The 26,331-nt window shown below is 37.9% G+C and overlaps 1 protein-coding gene across 4 annotated transcripts in view; it reads left to right on the forward strand.

The window, feature by feature from the left end:
• LOC5571687 (longitudinals lacking protein, isoforms A/B/D/L) overlaps window positions 1-26,331 on the forward strand; it is a 347,874-nt gene that overhangs the window by 245,525 nt on the left and 76,018 nt on the right. For 2 of the 4 annotated variants that reach the window (XM_021844290.1, XM_021844289.1), the window contains exon 7: window positions 8,344-8,503. The exons of the other annotated variants lie outside the window; for them this stretch is intronic. In XM_021844290.1, the coding sequence (XP_021699982.1) occupies window positions 8,344-8,503 (160 nt within the window). The remainder of the gene's footprint in view (window positions 1-8,343; window positions 8,504-26,331) is intronic. 4 annotated transcript variants of the gene reach the window in all.

Here is a 26,331-nt window from a genome sequence, read left to right on the forward strand (position 1 = left end):
ATAAAACACCGTAACTTCGTCGGAATTTAACGGATTCCGGTGATTTTTTACCGAATACTGTAAAAATTTACCGTACTTCGTTAATTTATTTTACCGAACTGTTCAGCTGTTGAAATTTCACAGGAATCCATAAAATAATTTAAGTGTGTAGCAGGGGTTTTCAGCTTTTCTGGCTCGCGGAGCACTTTTTGAAATAAAATTGTCGCGCGGAGCACCTGTTCTCAACCATAACTCCGTTTGAAATTTCGATTTTCTTTACACGCTAAAATCGACCCTTTAATACCTTCGAAAATTGAGAATTTTATTTCTAATCTATACCTTTTGTTTTATTTGATTGAGAAAACTTTTATATTTCAAGATTAATTTTAGTTGATTAAAGTATAACAATTGGGCATCTAAATGAAACTATATTAGGTTATTCGTCAAATATATCAGAATTCGTGGCTTGAAGACAGATGAAACTATATTTGATTTTTCGTCATATATTTCCAAGCTCTTGATTTGAAATATTTGAAATATTAATTTTAAGGCTTTATTGATGTCTGAATGGGTTAACCGCAACTTCAGTACTTTCGGAAATATTCATAATTTTGATAAAACTCGTGAAACATCCCTTATTTTGTATCATGGCGTCAAAATTTCGATTATAATCAAAGTTGCATGTACCTCAGACTTTTTTTCTGCATAGATAAGTATCACAGCAAAACTTTCACACCAAGAGAGTTACAAAATATTCTGTCGGGGAATATTGGATCAATTAAACTTCAAGGTTTGTTTTGCATAGTAAATTCAAGAGAACACTATTTTGAAGCTTAAACCTTCCCATCAAACTTTATCCGACCGAATATTTGTATCCATCCTGTTGCAAAATATTAGCCCACGTGATAAACTTTTTCGTAACAATATCCGAAGTACACTTCAATAATGATTCAGATACTAGCGTGAATCGCAAATCAGTCCCATCTGCATGTTAGTCAAAATTGAGTTGAGCTCAGCTTTCAACATATCTCGCATAACTTATGATATCGCCCTAAAAGCCATTGATAACCGAGTGTGTAGCTTGTTGTTTTTAAGCAAATGAATGGACTAAAAATAAAAACTAGCTTCGCTGGGAGATAGAGGAAGATGTTGTTTTCATCGTAGCATTGTTGACAAACGTGTAAATTCATTCGTTTGCTCAGTAACAACAAGTTTCACACTTGGTTAACAACGGCTCTAAGGTTGAGATTATAAATAAGCGGATATCTTCCAACGCTGTACTAATATCACAACATTGTTTGATACGAAAAGATAAAAAAATACCAAAACGAATTGTTCTATAATTGAAAGTAATCGAATATTAGTCCCACTGCTGATTTTAGCTTATTTTCTATTATATTTAGTATAACTAATAAATGAATCGAAATTCAACTTTATATTTTATATTTTTGACAGCAAGATACTAGAGTGGAAAGCAAATCCTGAAAGTTTCATTTGAATATGTTCAAATATCCTGGATTTTTTTTAAATATTCGGAGATGTTTAGAACTTAGCTGCTCATTTTCTCAAAACTTTTTAAAGATAGCACTGACTTGCGATTCACGACAGTATAAGACTAGTAAAAACTGTGTTTTGTAATCCATCATAAGATCGAAAATATCACAAGGTGAAGATGAATTAAAATCACATCAAAATTTTTATGAGTACAAATCTAAAGAACATAACAGCGGTCTTAAATGGAAACACGTTCGATTGAACAATACAATTTTCAGCACGATTTTTATGTTCTCAAAATGTATACTCCTGGAAATTCAAAAGCACATTTTAAAATAAAAAGTTGAGATATTTCAAAGCTTTGTTACAAATTTTCAAAACTGTCGCGGAGCACCTGTCAAACGTTTGCGGAGCACCAAGTGCTCCGCGGAGCACGATATGAAAACCACTGCAGTATAGTAATTTTCTCTGTGGTAATATTGTCGCGCGCCCACCAAATCGAATCGCGCGTTTGGGACACACGACGTGGCGCTGCATTCTTACGATGTTTATGAACACAGCGCACTATTCAAATATTAGTCACAACGCTTGGAGAATGAGAAAAAATATATATAAAAAAATATGTTTGTCCTTATTTCTGTCGGATCCATAATATGTATTGAGCATCTTATTGACTTCGCAGCACCAATCTGGAGTTCGCCGGTTGGACTTCCGAAGCGAAGTTTTGAACGAACTAACTGTCATTGCTCTGCCGGCTCGGCTTTTATCTCGACTGTTTTTGAAAACAGTCCAACATCACGTCGACGGAAGAAGTTTCACCACAACGGAGGATTTGTCAATTCGAGCGCGCCAAAATCCTTCCGATTGAAAATGTGTTGGCATGGCAAATGGTGCTTAAGGTGCAACTGTTTGCTATCCATAAACGATGATCAAATTTGTAGTTTTGGGGATGTGATATCGGTTCTACCGGACAGAGATGAACTGAAAGTATATCAACATGCCTGTTATCAGCAAGCATATGATCCGATAGATCACCGAATGACCGATATGATATAAAACAGAAATATTTTCTTTTCAACGATAGTTTGAACATAGATTTTTCATGGATGCCACGATGAGTCTATCGTGTGTTACCTTAAGTTCGTTGATAAAGAAGAGGAAATTGAGCGAAGTTCTTTTTCTGAATTTTATCAGGATGCACAATATGTTTTTTTTAGAGTCCGACGGCGTTCGTACGCCCGTTGCTGTTATAGCGAACTGACACCCGCAACACAGACAAACAGACGTAACACTTAGAACAAATCTCGACCAAAATCATAGTCACGAGGACATGTACGCCCAATGCTAAAATCGGTGTGTTTGGCCGACGAGCCAACAGATGGCGGTAGTGTGTTAACGTCAAATACGAACAAAAACGATGCGAGCGCTACGGGTGGCGGATTGGCCACTGACCATATTTTTGAATCGACCGTTAAAAAGGTGGTCGATGGACAATGATGAGAGTGTGACGTCTGTTTGTCTGTGCCCGCAAGGTCAAATGAATAGTGGTTATCACGCCCAATGGTATGGGTGCCCTAGTGTAGATGTAGTTGTGAACCTTAGAGGAAAACAATATGCACTCAGTCTCGAAAAACACCCAGAAACCGGGTGTAAATTTTTCAAATTGGGTAATATTTCCATATGCATTTTGATGAGTCTGGAAAGCGTGTGCAAGTTTCTTTGAGGAAAACAAAAACAAACTGTGTATGACGAGCGTATGCTAGTCTACGTGTGTTCAAATGTCACTAAGCTCTATGGAAAATCTTTCCAGCCTGAATTGAAAGCACGTCTTCTTCTTCTTCTTCTTCTTCTTCTTGGCATTAACGTCCTCACTGGGACAGAGCCTGCTACTCAGCTTAGTGTTCTTATGAGCACTTCCACAGTTATTCACTGAGAGCTTACTATGCCAATGACCATTTGCATGTGTATAGGGCGATATTCAAAACTGAAAAGGCAATAGATGGCTCTTTTTCAGTGGTAGTAAAAACGAAATCCTGAAGCAAAGAAAGCACCACGGAAGATGAACTAAACACAAATAGTTATGTATTCACTTTACACTTGATTTCTAATCACTACTTTTTTGATCCAGTTTCCTAACTGCAAGCAATTTAAGATTTTTATTATTTTCAATACGTTTTGACAGTTCTGCGACTACCATTCTTCCATGCGCTTGTGTTGAAAGTTTGAGAAATTTGAGAATCCAGCGTAGCGCGATCAGTGAGAGGAATACAAACATCAGTGTCGCCGCTCGGCGGCCGGTAAGAGAAACTGAATGTTCGAAAGGTTGTTGTCTGCAATTTTTGCCGCTGGCGCCAACTGTTAGCGTTTGAGAACAAAATAAACAGTCATTACCCTATTGTTTAGATTTCTTTTTATATGGAGTTGACTAAAGAGACTAAATTATAAAGAGACGAAATCTGATCATATTCAAAATAAATCAGCTATGCCAAATCTATTACGCAGCACTGCCAATGTTGAATCCCTCGCTAAAAGTGAGTCACAGATTTTATGTGTTGAATTTTCACAGGTTTGGGTAACAAATGAAAAATTGACTGAATGTGTGGAAAACCAATGTAATGAGTAGAGCATTCTTTATGCAAAGCATGAAAATTGCAACCGACACTCATGTATTCAGAAAATATGCTACTTCAAAAGAAGCAAAATTTTCGTGGGCGGTAACATTTTTGTGTGAGCCGTTTTCAGCTTGTGTGAAAAAGTGTTTGACAAGTCTCCTGCTCGATTGGAATGACATTGACAGTAAACTTGGAATTCCAATTGGAACATTTCGCTTCTTTGCTTATAGTTTCTTTAGGGTTATAGCCCACCTAAAACGAAGGCAAACGTCATTTTCTGACATACGACGCAATTTATCAATGTTGGTAGCTCTGATTTTCTTTTGTTCTATGCTATTTGACAGCTCGAAACTCAGCCCATTGCGAGCAGTTTACGATTTTCATTATGAGCCTCTGTACGTGCCATAAATTCTTTTGTTCTCATGACTTTTACTGTGCGCCGTGTGTTGGTGCTGTCTCGCTCTCTCTCACGGGCAACTTGAAAACAGAGCGCACAGTAAAAGTCAAACGTTTTATAGCATGCACAGGCTCATTTTCCCTACGTTTTGACAGCTCTCCGACTACCATTCTTCCATGCGCTTGTGTTGAAAGTTTGAGAAATTTGAGAATCCAGCGTAGCGCGATCAGTGAGAGCAATACAAACATCAGTGTCGCTGCTCGGCGGCCGGTACCCTATAGGGTAACGACTGTTTATTTCGTTCATAACCACTAACAGTTGGCACCAGCGGCAAAAATTGCAGACAACAACCTTTCGAACATTCAGCTGGATTCTCAAATTTCTCAAACTTTCAACACAAGCACATATGGAAGAATGGTAGTCGCAGAACTGTCAAAACGTATTGAAAATAATAAAAATCTTAAATTGCTTGCAGTTAGGAAACTGGATCAAAACAGTAGTGATTAGAAATCAAGTGTAAAGTGAATACATAACTATTTGTGTTTAGTTCATCTTCCGTTGTGCTCTCTTTGCTTCAGGATTTCGTTTTTACTACCACTGAAAAAGAGCCATCTATTGCCTTTTCAGTTTTGAATATCGCCCTATTAGGAAACTGAATCAAAAAAGTAGTGATTAGAAATCAAGTGTAAAGTGAAAACATACAGTGGCTCGATTTCATTTTCGTACGGGGCACTGTTTTCATATCAAGTTGGTATAAAACTATTAAATGGTGCATGGACTTCGATATACTTTATTAATAATGAAGGTTATAGGTGTCATCTATTGTTTGGCAATGACAAACTGTATTCATTTGCTTAAATCTTTGGAATAATGGAAAAGTATTGAGATTGTGTCTATAATTGACCCAATTCCATATTCGTACACCTAACAAAAAAGAAATATACAGCATTCAAAACGAATTTTTAATGGACTATATGACTACTTAAGCGCTTCGTTGTGTAGAATACATTTGGAAAATTTATAAACGGATATATTTGAAACTTAAGTAAATTTAAGAAAAATACCAGTTTTCCCATGTTTTTTGCTAAAATATTCTGTAAGTCGAATAATAAATTGCATTTTTTTCATCATCACTTCCTTAAGAATGATAATTGCGAATATTGCACAAGTTTCAAAAAATTATAATCAGTTTTAGAGTAGCTAAGAGTGGATATCGACAACTTATACTGTTGAATCTTAGGTAATATAATATTTATAACAAATCCAAAACCAAAAATTTTAGTAAATTTCCTTATGTTTGGCTCCTACATGTATATACATAATCCACAGTTAATGTTCCTATCAAAACATTGCGTAATTATCGTTTTTAATTTACATTTTACTACCAAACATGATTATAGAAATTTATAGAATAAATATTATTGCCATAACCGCAACACAAACGTGTTTTTAAAATGATGAAAACAACAGGATATATTCTATTAAATAGTGTATCAATGCTTTCTGCTCATTCAAGTTATTTTGTATTTTTCTTATTAAATCAATAAATTGCAAAATAGGGTGCTATTTTGAATATAATTTAAATATTATTTCAAAGATAATTGAATATTACGATGACATCAATTATGTGGAGGTATGTACAAGGTAGTTTAGGGTACTTTATTGTAAAACGAAGTTCGTAGTTCAAATTATTTTTACAGACAAATTCGAAATTAACATTTACTTGTTGTTTAGAATGAAAATAGGGTAACGACTGTTTATTTCGTTCATAACCACTAACAGTTGGCGCCAGCGGCAAAAATTGCAGACAACAACCTTTCGAACATTCAGTTTCTCTTACCGGCCGCCGAGCGGCGACACTGATGTTTGTATTCCTCTCACTGATCGCGCTACGCTGGATTCTTAAATTTCTCAAACTTTCAACACAAGCGCATGGAAGAATGGTAGTCGGAGAGCTGTCAAAACGTATGGAAAATAATGAAAATCGTAAATTGCTCGCAATAGGGTAACGACTGTTTATTTCGTTCATAATCGCTAACAGTTGGCGCCAGCGGCAAAAATTACAGACAACAACCTTTCGAACATTCAGTTTCTCTTACCGGCCGCCGAGCGGCGACACTGATGTTTGTATTCCGCTCACTGATCGCGCTACGCTGGATTCTCAAATTTCTCAAACTTTCAACACAAGCGCATGGAAGAATGGTAGTCGGAGAACTGTCAAAACGTATGGAAAATAATGAAAATCGTTAAATACTTGCAATTAGGAATCTGGATCGAAAAAGTAGTGATTAGAAATCAAGTGTAAAGTGAATACATAACTTTTTGTGTTTAGTTCATCATTCGTGGTGTTTTCTTTGCTTCAGGATTTCGTTTTTACTACCATTGAAAAAGAGCCATCTATTGCCTTTTCAGTTTTGAATATCGCCCTATTAGGAAACTGAATCAAAAAAGTAGTGATTAGAAATCATGTGTAAAGTGAAAACATAACTTTTTGTGTTTAGTTCATCTTTCGAGGTGCTTTCTTTGCTTCAGGATTTCGTTTTTACTACCATTGAAAAAGAGCCATCTATTGCCTTTTCAGTTTTGAATATCGCCCTATTTGGTTTACATTGATTAAAAATATCATTTTAGAAGAGTTTTGAACTTATGGCACAACAATTTTCTGAACTCAAAAGGGATAAAAACTGTTTATGATTTCTGTAAAGTGTATATATTTCAACTAAATTTCTATCAGAGCTTACGAGTATAATCTATAGATTGGATCCAATGACAAAAATAAACGTAATTGTTCGAATTATTGGATTTTATAGCAAAAATCATTGGAAAACTGGCATTTCTCATAATTTTACCTAAATTTTATATATGTCCACTAATAAATTGTCCAAATGTTTTTCACTACATCTGAACATCATAATAAAGCACTTCAGTAATCAAATAGAGCTTCGAAATTTAGTTTTGAACGTTGTGCGTTTGAATTTTGGTGGGTGTACGAATATGGAATTGGGTGAATTTTAGACATCAATTCAATACTTTTCTATTAATCCAAAGATGAATGTAAATGGAAACATTTTGTGATTGGCAAACAATAGATGACACCTATTACCTTCAATGTGGATAAAGTATTTGTAGCTCAATACTTCATTTAATAGTTTTTTACTAACTTGATGTGGAATCAGTATCCTGTACGAATATGAAATTGGGCCACTGTAACTTTTTGTGTTTAGTTCATCTTCCGAGGTGCTTTCTTTGCTTCAGGATTTCGTTTTTACTACCATTGAAAAAGAGCCATCTATTGCCTTTTCAGTTTTGAATATCGCCCTATTATGAATAAATCGCACCGGGCCTTCAGGTTAAAAACCGCTCATTTTCATGACGATTTGACTTTATTCACCATTATTCAGCTTTTCTAAGGTCCATATCGAATTTTTTCTACAACTTTTTCATTTCAGTTTTAAATTAGAAACGAGCACAACTAAGTAGGATGCCGGTGCCATTAGAGGATTACTTAAGCAATAAAATGTTTCGTGCAACATAATCACCAGATGGTGGTAGTGTAAACAGGGCGATAGATTTAAAATAAATTTGTTGTAAGTGTTACGTCTGTGGAAATAGTAAATTTTAAAACTTGTTCATTGTTTTTCTTACTGCAACGTTCATTTCAGTAGGTTAGGCTGAACTTATTTTACATTATTTTAACTAGACTGTTGTACAGCTAAAATTATGTTGTATGTATTTATTTTTATGTGTATCCATTCATACTTGAACTCTTTTAATATTATATCCTATAAAGTGCCTTATCGAGAAATATTCTGTAACATTGATGAATCCATTCATACTGACATTTATTTTTGTTTGTTTCAGTTAAATATGAAATTGCGGCTGAATCAATGACTGGTGAGGTTGCGTCATTTACGTCACTATACAAGTTAAACGCCCGAGATGATACGCCATTTTCCCTTGTGGTTGGACCACCTGATGTTACCGGTTTCTACCACTGTCCGAATGGAGTTTGTGACAGAAAGTGAGTATCAACATATTGCCCATCATCAGAAAACATATTGCTCCTCATCAGAAAATCACTCTCTTTTCCTCCTTTGGAAATCTGAAAACAATGGTGCACCATTGTTTTCAAGTCTTGTTGAAGAGGAAAAAGAGTAAGAATTTCGTCGTGAAATGCCTAATAGTTCATAAAGTCCGTTTCCCGAGTCGTGTTGGGCGGGGGAGAAGGTGGTTTTGTTTGTTTGTTATTTTAACTAGGAACTTTGAATTTAACTAGAAACTCTGAAATGACGTGACATTATTGAAACAGGTCATAATGCATTTTTTTGTTAACAATTTCAATACGTCAGGATTTCAAATCTAATATTTTCAAGTTCATAGAGCTAATATTTTTGTGAAAATTAGGTTTGTTAGGTCCCATGTTTTATTCCCTTCACATGTAAATATATTTATGTAATTATGATTGATTATATCAAACATGTACGCATCTGTAATGGTTTACATGCATGGCCTGATTCGCTACTCGCCACATAGTAACGCACATGCGCTAGTGTCTATTCAGGAAAAATCGCTAAAAGGTTACGCGAAAAATATTTGTATGACGAAATGCATCTAACGATTTATTTCTCAAAATTAAGAACTTTTTTCGAAAAAATATTTGGTACCGGTTACACGTAATGTTAATGACTATTACCCCTACCAAATATTTTTTCGATTGATGCTTTCATTTACGAGAAATTTGAAGTTAGATGCCTTTCCCCATACAAAATTAAACGAGAAAACTTCTGCTGATCAACTGTGGACAAGAACGAAGCAGGTAATCCATAGAACATGAATTCTCCATTTAAGTTCAATTTTGTAATATTTAATAATAGAGATAGAAAACTATAGAGTACGAATGTCGCTGCTGTTCCCTTTGTTCTCGCTTAGAAACATGTCGGGTATATAACTGTCAAACTGCATACATTTTCGCTTTGACATTTATAGCCCCGGCTATCTCCGCCAGCAAAAGATGTTCTGACAGCGACGCTAGCGACATTCTTCTTCTATGGTTTATTATTTCTATTTATTTAATAATTGATTGCAATGTATAATTTCTTTGAAAATAAATAAATACCTTAAAAAAGGTTAATTATCTGTTTAATTTGTTGACATTTGGCACCACTGCCAATCGTCTGGCAAGTTCAAACCAGAGTCTATGAATAAAAAGTTGCGCGAAGAGTGAATTCAAATCTATCTATCGAACTGTCAAACCTACACGGAGAAAATAGGCCAGGAGAAGTGGATGAACTTGTCATTCATTTTTCTGTCAATTCTCATACAAAATCTACTTTTTCTCTGACATAAATTCACAAATAGGTGAACCACTTCCCCTGGCCTATGAAGTACTCAAAAGTGAGTTCATCCCACTCAAGTCGGGAGCTTGTGCGTTAACTCAGGCCCATGGCAAGGGATGACTTCTAGCGTAGTCAACATCTCCATGTGTTTACCCTTTTTCGAGTAAATTGAATCGAGAGTGCAATATAATGCGAAGTTTTGTTTAATGTTTATGGTGTGTATGATCCTTAGGGCCGATTTCTTCACCTTCGCTTAGGCCTTAAACCACCTTAAACCTAGTTTAATCACATGGGTAAACGTGGTTTACGGCTTAAGCGAATGTGAAGAAATCGGCCCTTAATCTCACAAGCGTCGCAATAAAATAACTGATTGCTTGATTTGATGCTTGCAGGATGCCTTTAAATGTTTGCTCTCGTACCAAAACCATCGACATACTGAACGTGCTTCAACTTTTTGCCATATTAGGGTTACCAATATATTTTGAACCCCTATATTTTATGGACCCCCTGGGCCATTTTCCTGCAAATTTCCCAGTTTAGGTCGAAAGACCAACGTAATTCGCATGCCATTTGAAAAAATAGGACTATTCCGCACTTGCATCAACCGTATGTACATAGAAAATGTGTTTGTTTTATCTGAAATTTATTTAATTTAATCGGTTCATCCATGCAACCGTCACAACACATTACACAGAAATTGAAGCCGTCAGAAATTGTTCAATGGATTACCTGCTTTGCTCATGTCCACAGTTGATCAGCAGAAGTTTTCTCATTTCATTTTGTATGGGGAAAGGCATCTAACAGCAAATATCTCGTAAATGAAAGCTTTAATCGAAAAAAATATTTGATATACGTTCAGCTCCAAACTAAGCTGCGATCGTATTCTGGATTTTACCATAAAATACAAGACTTCGCAGCACCAAACCGTAATCGCACCTGCTCATCCGGTGCGAACTTTTCTAGATGCGAAGCTAATGTCAAAGGGGAAACAATGGCACGGCGGCTGTGAAGACCCCGTGCGGCTTTTGCGAATGTAAATAAACGGCTTAACAAATCTCTTACACACTATGTAATTAATGACGAAATTCCAAGAAATGTTTTGCAACTTGAGATAATTACGTTTCAGAAGTACAAAATTCACTTTAAAAGAGTTGCATTTTCATCAATTCTTACGTGTAGTTCTCTTATCTGGCAGGGAATATGAACCATCAATGTGAATTCCCATCTATTTCGCTGCTTGCGATGTAAGAAATCAACATCGTTTTTAAACTATGTGGACATTTTTATTTCACCGTGCAAATAAGTTCGCAGCTTCAAAACTGAGCTGTGATCGCACTTTGGATTTTGGCAAAAAATAAATACAATAAATATCTTCGTCAATCTATTGACTTCGCAGCACCAAACCGTAAATGCGCCTGCTCATGAGATGCGAAGTTTTCTGGATGCGAAGCTAATGTCAAAGTCGAAACAATGGGAAGGCGGCTGTGATTACTCCCGGCGGCTTTAACAGATGTAAACAAACGGCTAAACTGACCTGACACACTTAGTCATTATTGACGAACTTCAATGAAATGTTATACAGCTTGTGAAATTGATATTTCTGATGTCGAAATTTGATTAAAAACAGTTTTATTTTCATCAATTCTAATGTGCATTACTCTAATTTGGCAATGAATATTAAGAGGCAATGTGAATTCTCATTTATTTTGCTGCCAGTTGAGTAAGAAATCAAGAGAGTTTTATACTTTGTTCTGTGCAATTTTCTCTCACTGTGTAAATAAGATCATATTCTGGATTTTACCAAAAAATACAATAAATATTGACAAAGAAAAATGAAGCTCTTTATCGTGACACCTTTTCCGTATCGTTTTGTAAAGTAGCGTATGGACTCATCCACGGTCTTCTTTTATTAGCGATTTTCTTTTTCTTTTCCACTCTAAATGCGGGCAGTGTTTACATAAAATGACATCCAGTGAAGGAATGTTCACCGGATGAACATTGAGTGGATGAATGCGCAGCGAAATCGTTCATTTTTTGTAAAGACGGCCCGCAGTAAAGGTTTTCTTCCCGCTGGAAGTTGCAGTGTGACGTCATCGTAGATTAGTTCATGGACTTATCCTCGGTCTTCTTTTATCCTCGACTTTCTTTTTCTTTTCTGCTCTAAATGCGGGCAATGTTTACATTAAATGACATCCGGACCAACATCTGGACAACGAATGTTCACCGGATGAACACGAAGTGGATGAATGTACAACGAAATCGTTCATTTTTTTAATCATGACCCGCAGTAAAGTTTTTCTTCCCGCTGGAAGTTGCAGCGTGACGTCATCGTAGATTAGTTCATAAGGGTATTCTGGTACATCGCATGGGTTTAGGGACAAAATGTCGAAAGACAAAACGTCGAATGCCAAAACGTCGAATCCCAAAACGTCGAAAGCAGTTTTTTTTGTAATTTGCGTTGCTAAAGCCTGATTCGCTGCTGACAAGTAATTTCTTGGCCTATCTTGATGCATGGGAAATTTCTGCAAGGAATCGATCAAGGAAGCGCTTTTTTCTGATCGCAGTACGCAGTTGAAAAGAGATGTCAGTTCAAACGGGAGTCGCTGTAGAAAATTTCTGCAAGAAATCGGCGAGAAATTTCTTTAGCGATTCCTGTTTAGCAGCAAATCAGGCTTAAAGCCTGATTTGCTACTGAAAAGGAATCACTAAAGAATTTTTTTGCCGATTCCTTGCAGAAATTTTCTACAGCGACTCCCATTTGAACTGACAGTTCTTTTAGACTGCGTACTGCGATCAGAAAAAAACGCATTCTTGATCGATTCCTTGCAGAAATTTCCCATGCATCAAGATAGGCCGAGAAATTACTTGTCAGCAGCGAATCAGGCTTAAGGAAAGAAATTATTGCGATACGAACACCGTTGGAAGCAGAAAAGTTTTGTATTTCTGTCGAAGTATGCATGGGGCAAATCTTCAAAAATAATACAATCTTACATGCATTTTTGACGAGAAAAGAAGCAGTGAAGCTTGGTGAGAAGCAAATTTAAATGATAGGGTAAGTGTTCCCTTAGTTGTGGGTATTCCAATAGTTGCGGTAGTGCCGTTTTTGTTACTTTAGCCACAGAACCGACACTGCTAATTGACGTATTGGCTTGTTGATTCATGGAATAGTTGAAAAGAGCGTTCAAATTGTTTTAAAACTTATGAAATATCACTAGAATTGCTAAAACTTTTCTTACTTGTACCAATAATTGCGGTGAAGTGTTCCTATAGTGGAGGATCCCATAAGAAAACAACGGATACCGCAACTAAAGGAACACTAAATAAAAATTTACCTCAACTAAAGGAACAGTGTACAAATAGTGGAGGTATTATTTTTCACTGACATGCCGTGGATTACTGCGATGAAATCATTTTTCTAATTAATTCAATGGTCGTTACTTCCCGTTACAACATTAACATGTACATTAATTGCGCTTCTTGAATTTAGGCGGTTAAATGAAATTCAATCGTGCTTAGTACCTCCACTATTGGTACATCTACCCTCATATCATGATAAAAAAAATACAAAATTACAAGTCAATATTGACTTCGCAGTACCAATCTGGAGTTCGTCGGTTGGACTTCCGAAGCGAAGTTTTGAACGAATTAACTGTCATTGCTCTGCCGGCTCGGCTTTTATCTCGACTGTTTTTGAAAACAGTCCAACATCACGTCGACGGAAGAAGTTTCACCACAACGGAGGATTTGTCAGTTCGAGCGCGCCAAAATCCATTCGATTGCAAATGTGTTGGCGGTGCTTAAAGTGCAACTGTTTGCTATCCATAAATGATGATCAATTTTGTAGTTTTGGGGATGTGATATCGGTTCTACCGGACAGAGATGAACTGAAAGTGTATCAATATGCCTGTTGTTAGCAAGCATATGATCCGGTAGATCACCGAATGACCGATATGATATAAAACAGAAATATTTTCTTTGGATGCCACGATGAGTCTATCGTGTGTTACCTTAAGTTCGTTGATAAAGAAGAGGAAATTAAGCGAACTTCTCTTTCTGAATTTTTTCGGGATGCACAATATGTTCACGTTTAATTTATTCTATAAATTCAAAAATAAGTCTAATTGGACAACTGCAAATTATAAAACAAACAAGTAATTATTGGAACTGTCCATTCAAACAAATCGCTACCGACTCATTAGATGCAAATTTGTTGTTGAAACCCAAAGAATTTCTATCCCTAGGACAGGTAGTCGTAAATAGGAAAATATCACCGGTTGAGTGTGATAGTGAAGAAGAGGTATGGTAACTTCCATATGACTAAAACTTAAGGTGATTATAAAACGAAGCCAAACTTCGAATGATGAGAAGGCAACTTCATCAAATTCACGACTTATTATATTACATTTTGTGAATTTTTTTATTCTTTAAAAAATTACTAATTCTTTTGTCGAATAGAGTAAATTTACAATTGTTGAACGGTCAAAACGCTCGCTAATAGGGTCCTAATTTTAGTACCAAACGCTAAGTTTAGGCCAGAAATGCATGTTTACTCAATCATATCACAGATAAATCATATATATATATATATATATATATATATATATATATATATATATATATATATATATATATATATATATATATATATATATATATATATATATATATATATATACTATGCACCATCTATTGTTATATTAGCCACTGCGGATTTTACCTTATGAGCATAAAACTCCTTATGCCTAGATATGATGAGCTGCTCAATGTAACCGGTTGAATTCTACACCGTCTATCGCCTAATTACAAATTAGAGTTATGTGGTAGCATATGCTTATATACTGCATTCCACGCTTACCAAATTTGCAATTATGTAGCTTGATACCACAGACAAACAGACGTCACACTCTCATCATTGTCCATCGACCACCTTTTTAACGGTCGATTCAAAAATATGTTAGGTGGCCAATCCGCCACCCGCAGCGCTTGCTTCGTTTTTGTTCGTATTTGACGTTTACACACTACCGCCCTCTGTTGGCCCGTCGGCCAAATACACTACTTTTAGCATTGGGCGTACATGTCCTCGTGACTATGATTTTGATCGAGATTTGTTCTAAGTGTTACGTCTGTTTGTCTGTGTTGATACTCTCGCACTGTTCTTAATATCGATAAGTATTATATACTGGCAAGTGTAAATATTCAATAATTAAACTATAAACTATAATGTTCAAATTCAGCAAGATTTCTTCGTAATATTACTTCTCACTATGGCGGTTTTGTTGATATACGGCATTATCTATCTTCTTTACGTATCTGCTCTGCTCACGATGCCAGAGTCAGCATTGGTTGCTGCAAGCAGTGACGTAGAGTTAAGTAGGGCTCCCTTCGCCTGAGTAATCGACGGGGCGTAGTCAACACGCACTTTTATTCACATTTTCGCACTTATGAGGCCGCACTTCGCAGTCCAGTGATGAAAGGATACACAATATTGTGCATCCCGATAAAATTCAGAAAAAGAACTTCGCTCAATTTCCTCTTCTTTATCAACGAACTTAAGGTAACACACGATAGACTCATCGTGGCATCCATGAACAATCTATGTTCAAACTATCGTTGAAAAGAAAATATTTCTGTTTTATATCATATCGATCATTCGGTGATCTATCCGGATCATATGCTTGCTAACAACAGGCATGTTGATACACTTTCAGTTCATCTATGTCCGGTAGAACCCATATCACATCCCCAAAACTACAAAATTGATCATCATTTATGGATAGCAAACAGTTGCACCTTAAGCACCGCCAAAACATTTTCAATCGGAAGGATTTTGGCGCGCTCGAACTGACAAATCCTCCGTTGTGGTGAAACTTCTTCCGTCGACGTGATGTTGGATAGTTTTCTAAAACAGTCGAGATAAAAGCAGAGCCGGCAGAGCAATGACAGTTAGTTCGTTCAAAACTTCGCTTCGGAAGTCCAACCGGCGAACTCCAGATTGGTGCTGCGAAGTCAATATAAAATCCCAGAGTTGTCGGTCTGTCAGTAACGCTTTGAAATATTTCACCGAAAAGTTTCACTGAGCGCTACAACAGCAATTTTAGAGCACTACAACAGTAAATTTGATTATTAAAACATTACAATTTCAAATTGTAGAGCACTACAAAAGTTATTTGACAGAATATTCCAGAGTTTTATGGAACACATGTCTTCCTCATTCGTAAAATGTTCTAGAATATTTAATCGTTGTTGTTTTCATATTTGGGAGTTTCTCTTTAAAAAAAAAGTTAAACAAAACCAAATTTTGGGTTTATATATCTATGTGTAATTTTCACTGATGCTGCAAAATCAATTTTGTGCAGATATATGAGTATTTTTCAAAAAAATCATGTTGCATTGAAAGCTTCATATTGCAAAGCGAAATATATCAACAAAAAAGCAGTTTTTCAGAAATGTGCACCTCCGGACCAATTAAAAAAATCCCTAGGAGCAATTTCGAGAAATCTCGATTTGAAGTTTTTGACTGAAAATTTCAATATTATCAATATTACGATTTTGCAAAAGCACTGAAAAAACCTACAAAAAACGCTCAAAAAGTTGGCCAAACTGTTCTCAACTAGTTACAGTTGTTATAATTGTGCGGTGTATGCAGTACAATGAGTATCCTTCCTTTAGCGTGTACGATATACGGATGAACTCGTGTTCATTCGTCGTTTGACGCTTATGTCATTCGTGGTGGTAAACGCCCTAAGTATATTGACAGCTATAGAAGGTATGCTATTCACGCCTGTGCATTGGTATTAGTAGATAGTTATGAACTTTTACCGGATTTGTATGGAATTTGTTATATTTTAATGTAATTTAAGTAAATTTAGGTATTTAGGATAACAAAATATCGATAATTTAGCAGAATAATTTGTTACGTACCCGATTGGGAGGTCATTTAATGCATTTGTTCTATTTATGGGGAGTATTTTTTATGTTTCTCATCACAACCCATTACCTCTCTCAGAAATAACTAGCAGTGCAAGTTGTTTTTTTTTTTAATTTTATATACAAGAATATATTTACTATATGTACATAGAAAGGCCTGATTGTACGGAATGCAGGAGTTGAATCTGATATAATTTGGGAAATTTGACCGAACGTCTTGGTCACATGAGGGGCCCAAATACAAAGGAGTAAGAGTGACATTTAGGTCGGTTTTGAGTTACGTATACTGAAAAGTTTCAAGCTTTACAACAGTGTTTTTGGAAGATTTTCGATAGACCTTTTCGATCTTTTAGATAGGTATAATAAAATAAATAACACAAGGTACATTTGCTTGTTGTTTATTGTTCAGTATAATTTAAATTTCGATAGTTGTTCAAAACTTACATTGGGATTTTTTTTTATTTTCTTCCGCTATAGTCCTGCTATCTGATTCTCGGAAGTGCTTGGAACATACGAAAAGATTCGTGGTATTTGTTTTCACGTTTTAGCCCAAAAATGTTAGTCATCGGTTTCTCTGCACATTGATCGTTGGAACTCTATGGAAAGTAACCGGTTTACATGGTTCTGTTTTATGATTTCTTGGAAAATAATTTGCTCCTGCATGTCGGAACATGACAATTCGATAGTTTGATGGTGAAATTTAAGCGCTTTTCTAGTATCAAACCGGTGAAAACTGGCTCTGCAAAAGTTTTCGTAGCTTGATCGAAAGAGTAGATTTGTCTAAGTATAATACAAATCGATAGCGCTTCAATATCATAATTTTCACGTTATAAATCGATTAATGAAGATTTAAATCAGTAGACTCAATGAGATTTCAATTTACATAATAACAGCTTGTCCCGTAGTAACATTTGCCGAGCAATGATCTAAAAGCGATTTCCATACTAACTTCAAATTTATTTTAAAAATAGTTCCAGGGCACGGAAAATTATAACATTTTGGATTCTGGCTCTATTTTTTACGTAGAATCATGATATGTAAAAAAATGGACACTTCTAAACAAACCAATTGAATTAATTGAATTTATATTCCGATTTCAGTACAAATCTGACGGATTTTCATAACTATTTTATCTGTGTGAGTGTTTTCGTGTAAGATAGACAAAAATGCAGCGTACCTTTAGTAGCTGTCAAAATACGTTGCACGTAAATAGCACGGCACCGCTCAAACGTCAAATAGTGAATTCGTGCATCGGTCCATATCACATACCTAAGGGTGGCGAGAGGCATTCATAAACTATGGCTACTGCGATCAATATGTTGTCTCAATGCAGGAGAAGAGTTGGCCTCAAGAATTTTTTAAGCATACATATTTGCGACACAGACAAACAGACGTAACACTGACGAAATTTCCATCGACCACACATTTAACGATGATTTCAAATTCGCTATGTTACAAATCTCACAACCAGAGGCGCGCGCATCGTTTTTCTTCGCGTTTGACGTTTCACACTACCGCCATTTGCCGGTCTTGTTGCACGAAACACCTTTTCGTGCAACATGCTCACCAGATGATGATGGTGTAAACTGGGTGATGGATTTTAAAGAAATTTGTTCTAAGTGTTACGTCTGTTTGTCTGTGTTTGCGATATTACCTACCAATTTAAGAGCATCCTTCTGGTTATGTACGGTGATAATCCAAAATACTTAAATATTGCAGGACAGAACCCGGTACGAGCGGACAGGTTCTGCAGGGAATTCCGACACACTTAACCGATGATAACCGGTGGAAAGAACTTCGGAATACGCACACCAATCAAAAAGTAACACTGATTGTATTCACGCGTCTTTATTTCAGTAAGGTTACATGTGGAATGGGAAATGGAAATTATTTCTTCTCTTTACTCGCTCTTCTATCTCTGTCACACCTGGTAAATTGTGGTCACAGTTCCATAGCCTGGGTAGAAACAAAAAAAAAAAACAATTTTATTCAAATTTCAATCTAGGCTACTTTGATTGACGTTCGGTCTGAACGCATACTATGATTATTTTATCTTCCAACACTCCTCCTCGGGCAGATCTGGACGTATTCCCACAGCTAGTCGTAATCTCTCCCGACGAACGAAGGCAAACGTCATTTTCTGACATACGGCGCAATTTATCAATGTTGGTAGCCCTGATTTTCTTTTGTTCTATGCTATTTGACAGCTCGAAACTCAGCCCAATGGACTTATCCACGGTCTTCTTTTATCCCCGACTTTCTTTTTCTTTTCTGCTCTAAATGCGGGCAATGTTTACATTTAATGACATCCGGACCAACATCCGGACAACGAATGTTCACCGGATGCACACGAAGTGGATGAAGGTACAACGAAATTGTTCATTTTTTGTAAACACGGCCCGCAGTAAAGGTTTTCTTCCCGCTGGAAGTTGCAGCGTGACGTCATCGTAGATTAGTTCATTAGTGAAAGTCTTTCACTAAATGGGCTACATGTTTAGTGCAACGAAGGAAAGTTGACTGTATGGACACTAGCGCATGTGCGTTACTATGTGACGAGTAGCAAATCAGGGCATGCATGTAACCCATTGATAATTTTTTCTAGCTGTTACGTCTGTTTGTCTGTGATATTCGCATCTTTGTACATTTGATATTGTGCTCTGCAAAAGAAATCCACGAAATGCGTTTATCTGAAAATCTCGATATACCGTCGCAGTGATAATAAAAATCATCAAATGTTTCAGATTTAGCAACTTTATAACATTTGTGTCCTTGCAGAACGGGACAATCCAAGCCTACTTGAATTTGACGTTGCGTTTGAATTGCGCGCATATTATCTGGGCGTTACCGCCGCCACTGGATGTGGATTTAAAATGAGCGCCGCAATACAACTCTTGATTCATGCGTCTGCGCCACACACCATTTTCGAGTTTCCCACCGAGTATTTATTTATTTATTTTACACTCGAAACACCGAAAGCTTTCGCTCCGTGCCCGAGAGCCACCCTGTTTTATACAGGGCGAATTTTGTTTCCGTTTGCAAGCTGCGGGACCTAAGCTTACGTCGCAGACAGACGTTTAAGCAGGAACAAATTTATTCAAAATTCCTGTGTAAATTCTACCGTGGTGTCACCTAGGGAGCAAATTGCTGCAGTACAGTGACAGTTCGTAAAAGCACGTGGTTTCCACTTCTCGCTTACCACCCAGTCCACCACCCACTGAACAAAAATATCAAAACAATCACTTTAAAAATGATTCACACAATTGTGATACTTTCACGTGCTTTTACGCCAATTAATTTTACATGAGTAACGATCATTTAAGGGTATTATACTAGCATGAATCTGTGAGTAAATTTAATGCCAACTTGTGGTAAAAATTTCAATAGATTTAATTAACTTTTACATGAGAAATAAGATCCAAAAGGGAACATCACCCACCCTGCGCAAAATAAAGGTGCATCGTTTTTAGCGTTGAGCACGCCGGCTGTGGGAGCGGTTGTGTGTCATGCTGTCAACGAAATGTGATCGGGGTGGTGGCGGGACGCATACGACACTAACGCCATCTGTTTGCTGATTGCCACTTGGCGATTTGTGGCGGCCATGTTTTTACACAAGTGGCTGAGTCTAACTTGAACGTCTGTCTGCGGTTATGTATTCACTTTACACTTGATTTCTAATCACTACTTTTTTGATCCAGTTTCCTAACTGCAAGCAATTTAAGATTTTTATTATTTTCAATACGTTTTGACAGTTCTGCGACTACCATTCTTCCATGCGCTTGTGTTGAAAGTTTGAGAAATTTGAGAATCCAGCGTAGCGCGATCAGTGAGAGGAATACAAACATCAGTGTCGCCGCTCGGCGGCCGGTAAGAGAAACTGAATGTTCGAAAGGTTGTTGTCTGTAATTTTTGCCGCTGGCGCCAACTGTTAGCGTTTGAGAACAAAATAAACAGTCATTACCCTATTCTCGAAAACTTATTCAAATCGACTCACTTCAAAAAAGTATACAGTCTAATTTCGTTCGTTGCACTATCTTTAGGTAGGCTTCGTTTTATTTGGGCTCCCGCTAGTTGGGTTATAGCCCACCTAAAACGAAGGCAAACGTCATTTTCTGACATACGACGCAATTTATCAATGTTGGTAGCCCTGATTTTCTTTTGTTCTATGCTATTTGACAGCTCGAAACTCAGCCCAATGGACCAATGCACGAGTTCACTAATTTGACGTTTGAGCGGTGCCGAATTCACTTGTTTCCATGGTCACGTAAATAGCACGGCACCGCTCAAACGTCAACGAGTGAACGCGTGCATTGGTCCATTAGTGAAAGTCTTTCACTAAGTGGGCTACATGTTTAGTGCAACGAACGAAAGTTGACTGTACAAACTTACTTTATCGATTCTACGTGTTTCGCAGACGAAATTCTACACATTTCGCTCTAAACCAACTTGATTTTTTACTTTTAGAACGTTTAATTTCAGGATTTACAAAACTACGAAAGTAAGATTTTCAACTTTCGCAACCTGACCGCAACTTTCGCCGCTCCGCTATATGGAGAGACAAGGTGATTTAACCACGAATCAAAACAAAACACTACTTGAGTCGATTTTACATTGGTACAAAAACGTCGCAAGTAACTGAATAAATCGGTTTATTTATCATTTTGTAATATTTTTTTGTGGGTGTGGTGAATCTGAAGAAACATAGTAGGCCCGACGTTCAGACCGTCAGTTTGAAAACTGAGATCTTTTAGTGAACACACGTTATCAGTCGATGTTACTTTGCAAACTAAATATCATTAAACCCTAAGATAGTTTTTCATTTAAATGTACAACTTTATAAATTAGTGAATAATATCACATATTGGCGACGAGTAGAACCTGCGGTGATTCAAGCAAACAAAATCAGAAGGTAAACCAAATCAGTTTTTTTTTTACAAATGTTGGGAGATTGTTCCAGAAAGAAAAGTCAAGCTAAACAAGCGGTTGCCCAGCAACAGATTGCGATACGCGGGTAAAAGAAAAAACAAGTTCCCTCTACATGGGAACTGCCTCAGGAACGGATTTCATCCGTTGAGTTAGGCGGAATGAAAAAAATCAAGTTTGCTTCAACAGTGAACTGCCTCAGTGTCAGGCGGGAAAAAAAAATCAAGTTCGTTTTATCAGCGAACTGCCTCAGTGTCAGGCGAAAGAAAGACCAAGTTCACCTAAGAAGGGAACTGCCTCAGGAGCGGTTTTGATCCGTTGAGTCAGGCGAAAAAAAAACAAGTTCGTTTTAACAGCGAACTGCCTCAGTGTTAGGCGGAAAAAAAAAAACAAGTTCACCTTAAAAGTGAACTGCCTCAGAAGCGGTTTTGATCCGTTGAGTCAGGCGGAAAAATGGCTAGTTCATTAAAAAAAAAAAAAAAAAAAAAACTCCCAATACAACGGATTGGTCCGTTGTGTCAGGCGTTCGGCAATAGGTTGCTAATGGCAACCCCGTGTTAACTAGACTAAAATATTCAAAACAATTCTCCAATATTTGTACTTACACCATGCACATGGTACTATTGAAATTAATTTCAATCATTTCTCAGACATGGAAGAACAACTGTTCAAACTACCGCCTTTTGAATGCGATAGCGTTCCAATAACGGAACTCAGGCAAAAATGGTTTGACTATAAAAAGCAGTTCGAGTATATCGCGGCCGTCATGAGCAAGAAAAAGAAGAGAAAATTGAAGAGCATTTTCCTTGCTGTTTCTGGTCGTCAACTCCAACGGGTTTACGAAAGCTTGCCTGAGGTAAACCAAGAGTGCGAGGATGAAGAGGACGAATTTGATAGTATGATTCGTCGACTCGACCATTACTTTGCTCCCAAGCAGCATGACACATTCGAGAGATATTCATTTTGGACTCAAAAACCAGATGCCGGAGAAACATTGGACAAGTTCTTGTTACGGGCCAAAGTCCTGGCCAACAAATGTCGATTTGGATCATCGGAAAAAGAGAGCAGAGATGCAGCAGTTATAGACAAGATCGTCATGCTTGCGCCTCCCGAACTCCGACGGAAAATTTTAGAAAAGCCCAATATCAACTTGGATGACCTAACTACCCTCGTCAATACCCATCTATCCGTTCAGCATCAGGTTCGCGAGCTTGGCCAGCGTACCTCCGGTGCTGGAAATCTGTTGGAAGCAAGTCGTGGTAACACGTTTGTCAACAAAATTACCACTGAGAGTGAGAACAGATCACGTTGGGCGAAAAGTCATCCTACAGCTGATTGCAGTCGGTGTGGATTGAGGCTGCACAAGCCAGGAGAAAAGTGTCCAGCCAAAGACGTTCAATGCCACCACTGCAACCGTGTTGGACATTTTGCCAAGAAGTGTTATTTTGGTTCCAACAAAGGTACTTGGAAACGCAAACCATCTGCTGAAAATCCAAACCCTCGCGGTCACAAAACACAAAAAGTTAATGCTATTAACAATGATGAAACCTCTACAACACGTGATATGAAGCCGGAAGCTCAAGTGCAGGACTCCTTCATATACGCAATCAGCGATAACCACGATGAAATGGTTTGGTGCAAGGTGGGCAATATACTCGTTGAAATGATGACTGACTCGGGCAGCAAATACAACATCATTGATCAACAGACATGGGTCTACTTGCAAAGCAGGAATGCTGCAGTCGACAATGTGAAACCGTCCACAAAACGTCTATCAGCATATGCACAAAAGGATTCATTGGACATCATTTGCACGTTCGATGCAAACATAGCGATTGTGGAGGGCAATGATCTGAATTTTGCTGCCGCCTTCTACGTAATAAAAGATGGTAAGCAGAATTTGCTTGGTAGAGACACTGCAAAACGATTGGGAGTGCTGCTGATTGGTTTGCCTAGTGTCAACAACTCGGAGTTCATCCAACATGTTTCTGAGAATACCGTTGATAAATTTCCTGTAATTAAAGGTAGCTATTAATATGTCATCAATAAAGATAATATCCTAATCATTCCTGTGCCCAGGTGTTAAAATTCGAATCGATATCGATGAAACCGTGACGCCCGTTGCTCAGCATGTCCGTCGTGTACCCATTGCTCTCCGTCGACAAGTTGAAGATCAAATCAACCGACTTCTAAGAATGGGTATTATTGAAAGAGTTAACGGTCCCAGCCCGTGGGTTTCCCCCGTAGTAATTGTTATCAAGGATAACGGTGATGTTCGACTGTGCATTGATATGCGTCGAGCTAATACCGCAATCAGAAGAGAGTATCACATGATTCCTACGCTTGATGATCTTCTCGCAAGGTATTGTATTAGACAACTTAATTGTTCAAATTAAATTATTTAGAAAACTTCTGTGATCAGGTTAAACGGTTGCAAGTGGTTCTCTCGTCTTGACATTAAGGATGCGTACCACCAAGTGGAGTTGCACGAGTCAAGTCGACACATAACGACATTTATTACTCATCTTGGTATGTTTCGATACACCAGGTTGATGTTCGGAATCTGCAGCGCGTCAGAACATTTCCAGCGTATTATCGAGCAAATTCTGAGCAATTGTCCAAACTCTTTCAACTATCAAGATGACATTTTTGTACATGGGAAGACGGAGGCTGAACATGACGCTGCTTTAGAAAGTGTTCTACGCACATTAGAAGCACACAATGTCGTGTTGAACACTAAGAAATGTAAATTCAAAGTTACGGAAACAGAATTTTTGGGTCATGACATTTCTCAGCAAGGCGTTAGACCAACGGAAGATAAGATAACAGCAGTGCAGCAGTTCAGATCGCCTACATCTGCCGAAGAAGTTCGAAGTTTTTTGGGACTCGTTTGCTATGTAGGAAGATTCATTCCCGATTTAGCAACTAAAACATTCGACCTACGGCAGTTGACAGTCAGTGGACAAAAATTCGACTGGACGACGAAGCACGAGATAGCGTTCAATAATTTGAAACGGGCTGTATGCTCAGCGCCAACGCTCGGTTTTTTCGATAACAACCGTCGAACTAGAGTCATTGCGGATGCATCGCCCGTTGGTTTAGGAGCTGTTTTGATACAGTTCGAAGACGAATATGATGATAAACCCATCGTTATATCGTATGCCAGCAAGAGCCTTTCATCAACAGAGCGTCGATATTGCCAAACAGAAAAAGAAGCGCTGGCAATAGTTTGGTGCGTTGAAAAATTCAAATTGTACCTACTTGGCAGAGTCTTCGAACTCGAAACAGATCACCGCCCATTAACTGCAATCTTCAAGCCAACATCACAGCCTCCCGGACGCATTGAAAGGTGGGTGCTTAGGCTGCAACCGTTCAAGTTTAGGATTGTATATAGGCCTGGTAAACAAAATATAGCAGATTCATTATCTCGGCTATCTCTAACGACAATTAACGAAGACGTAGACAAATGTGATGATCAACTCTACATTAGCGCCATTACAGATTCAGTGGCTGTAGACGTTTCGGAAATTAAGAATGCAATCATTACTGATCCAGAACTACTTCTAGTCAAGGATGCTCTGTTGACTTCAGATTGGACTGATGGTGCGATTAGGGATGGTGCTAAGAAATACATACCTTTTCAGAACGATCTTGCCCTCCTCGAAGGTTTCGTAATTCGCGGGTGCAGAATCGTCATTCCTCAAAGTCTACGCGCAAGAATGCTGCAACTTGCTCACGAAGGTCATCCTTCTTCTTCTTTCTGGCGTTACGTCCCTACTGGGACAGAGCCTGCTTCTCAGCTTAGTGTTCTTATGAGCACTTCCACAGTTAATAACTGAGAGCTTACTATGCCAATGACCATTTTTGCATGTGTATATCGTGTGGCAGGTACGAAGATACTCTATGCCCTGGGAAGTCGAGAAAATTTCCAACCCGAAAAGATCCTCGACCGGTGGGATTCGAACCCACGACCCTCAGCTTGGTCTTGCTGAATAGCTGCGCGTTTACCGCTACGGCTATCTGGGCCCCCGAAGGTCATCCTGGTGAGACATTAATGATATCACGACTTCGTGACAGGGTTTGGTGGCCGGGTATGGATGAAGATGCAAGGAAAACGGTCAGAAACTGCGAAGGTTGTCGATTGGTTAGCAGACCATCAGCACCTGAACCAATGCGCCGCCGCGAAATGCCAAAAGAACCCTGGGTAGACGTTGCCATGGATTTTCTGGGGCCTCTACCATCGAGCGAATACCTTCTAGTGATTGTGGACTACTATAGTAGATACAAGGAAGTGTGCACCATGAAGAAGATTACGTCAGAGGAAACTATTAAGAGAATTGAGCCCATCTTCGTCCGTTTAGGTTATCCAAGAACAATTACTCTGGATAATGGTCGTCAGTTTATAAGTACTGAGTTCGAAGAATACTGTTTTTCAAGAAATATAACTCTGAATCACACAGCGCCATACTGGCCGCAGGCGAACGGTGAAGTTGAGAGGCAGAACAGTTCTCTTTTGAAGCGGCTAAAAATAAGTCATTCAACGAATCGCGATTGGAAAAATGATTTGCTTGAGTACCTCATGATGTACAATACAACTGCACATTCCGTTACAGGTAAAGCTCCATCTGTTCTGTTGCAGAATCGTCTAATCCGTTCCAAAATACCA

Source organism: Aedes aegypti, chromosome 2, assembly GCF_002204515.2.
Source record: "Aedes aegypti strain LVP_AGWG chromosome 2, AaegL5.0 Primary Assembly, whole genome shotgun sequence".
In the NCBI taxonomy this organism is placed as follows: Eukaryota; Metazoa; Arthropoda; class Insecta; order Diptera; family Culicidae; genus Aedes; species Aedes aegypti.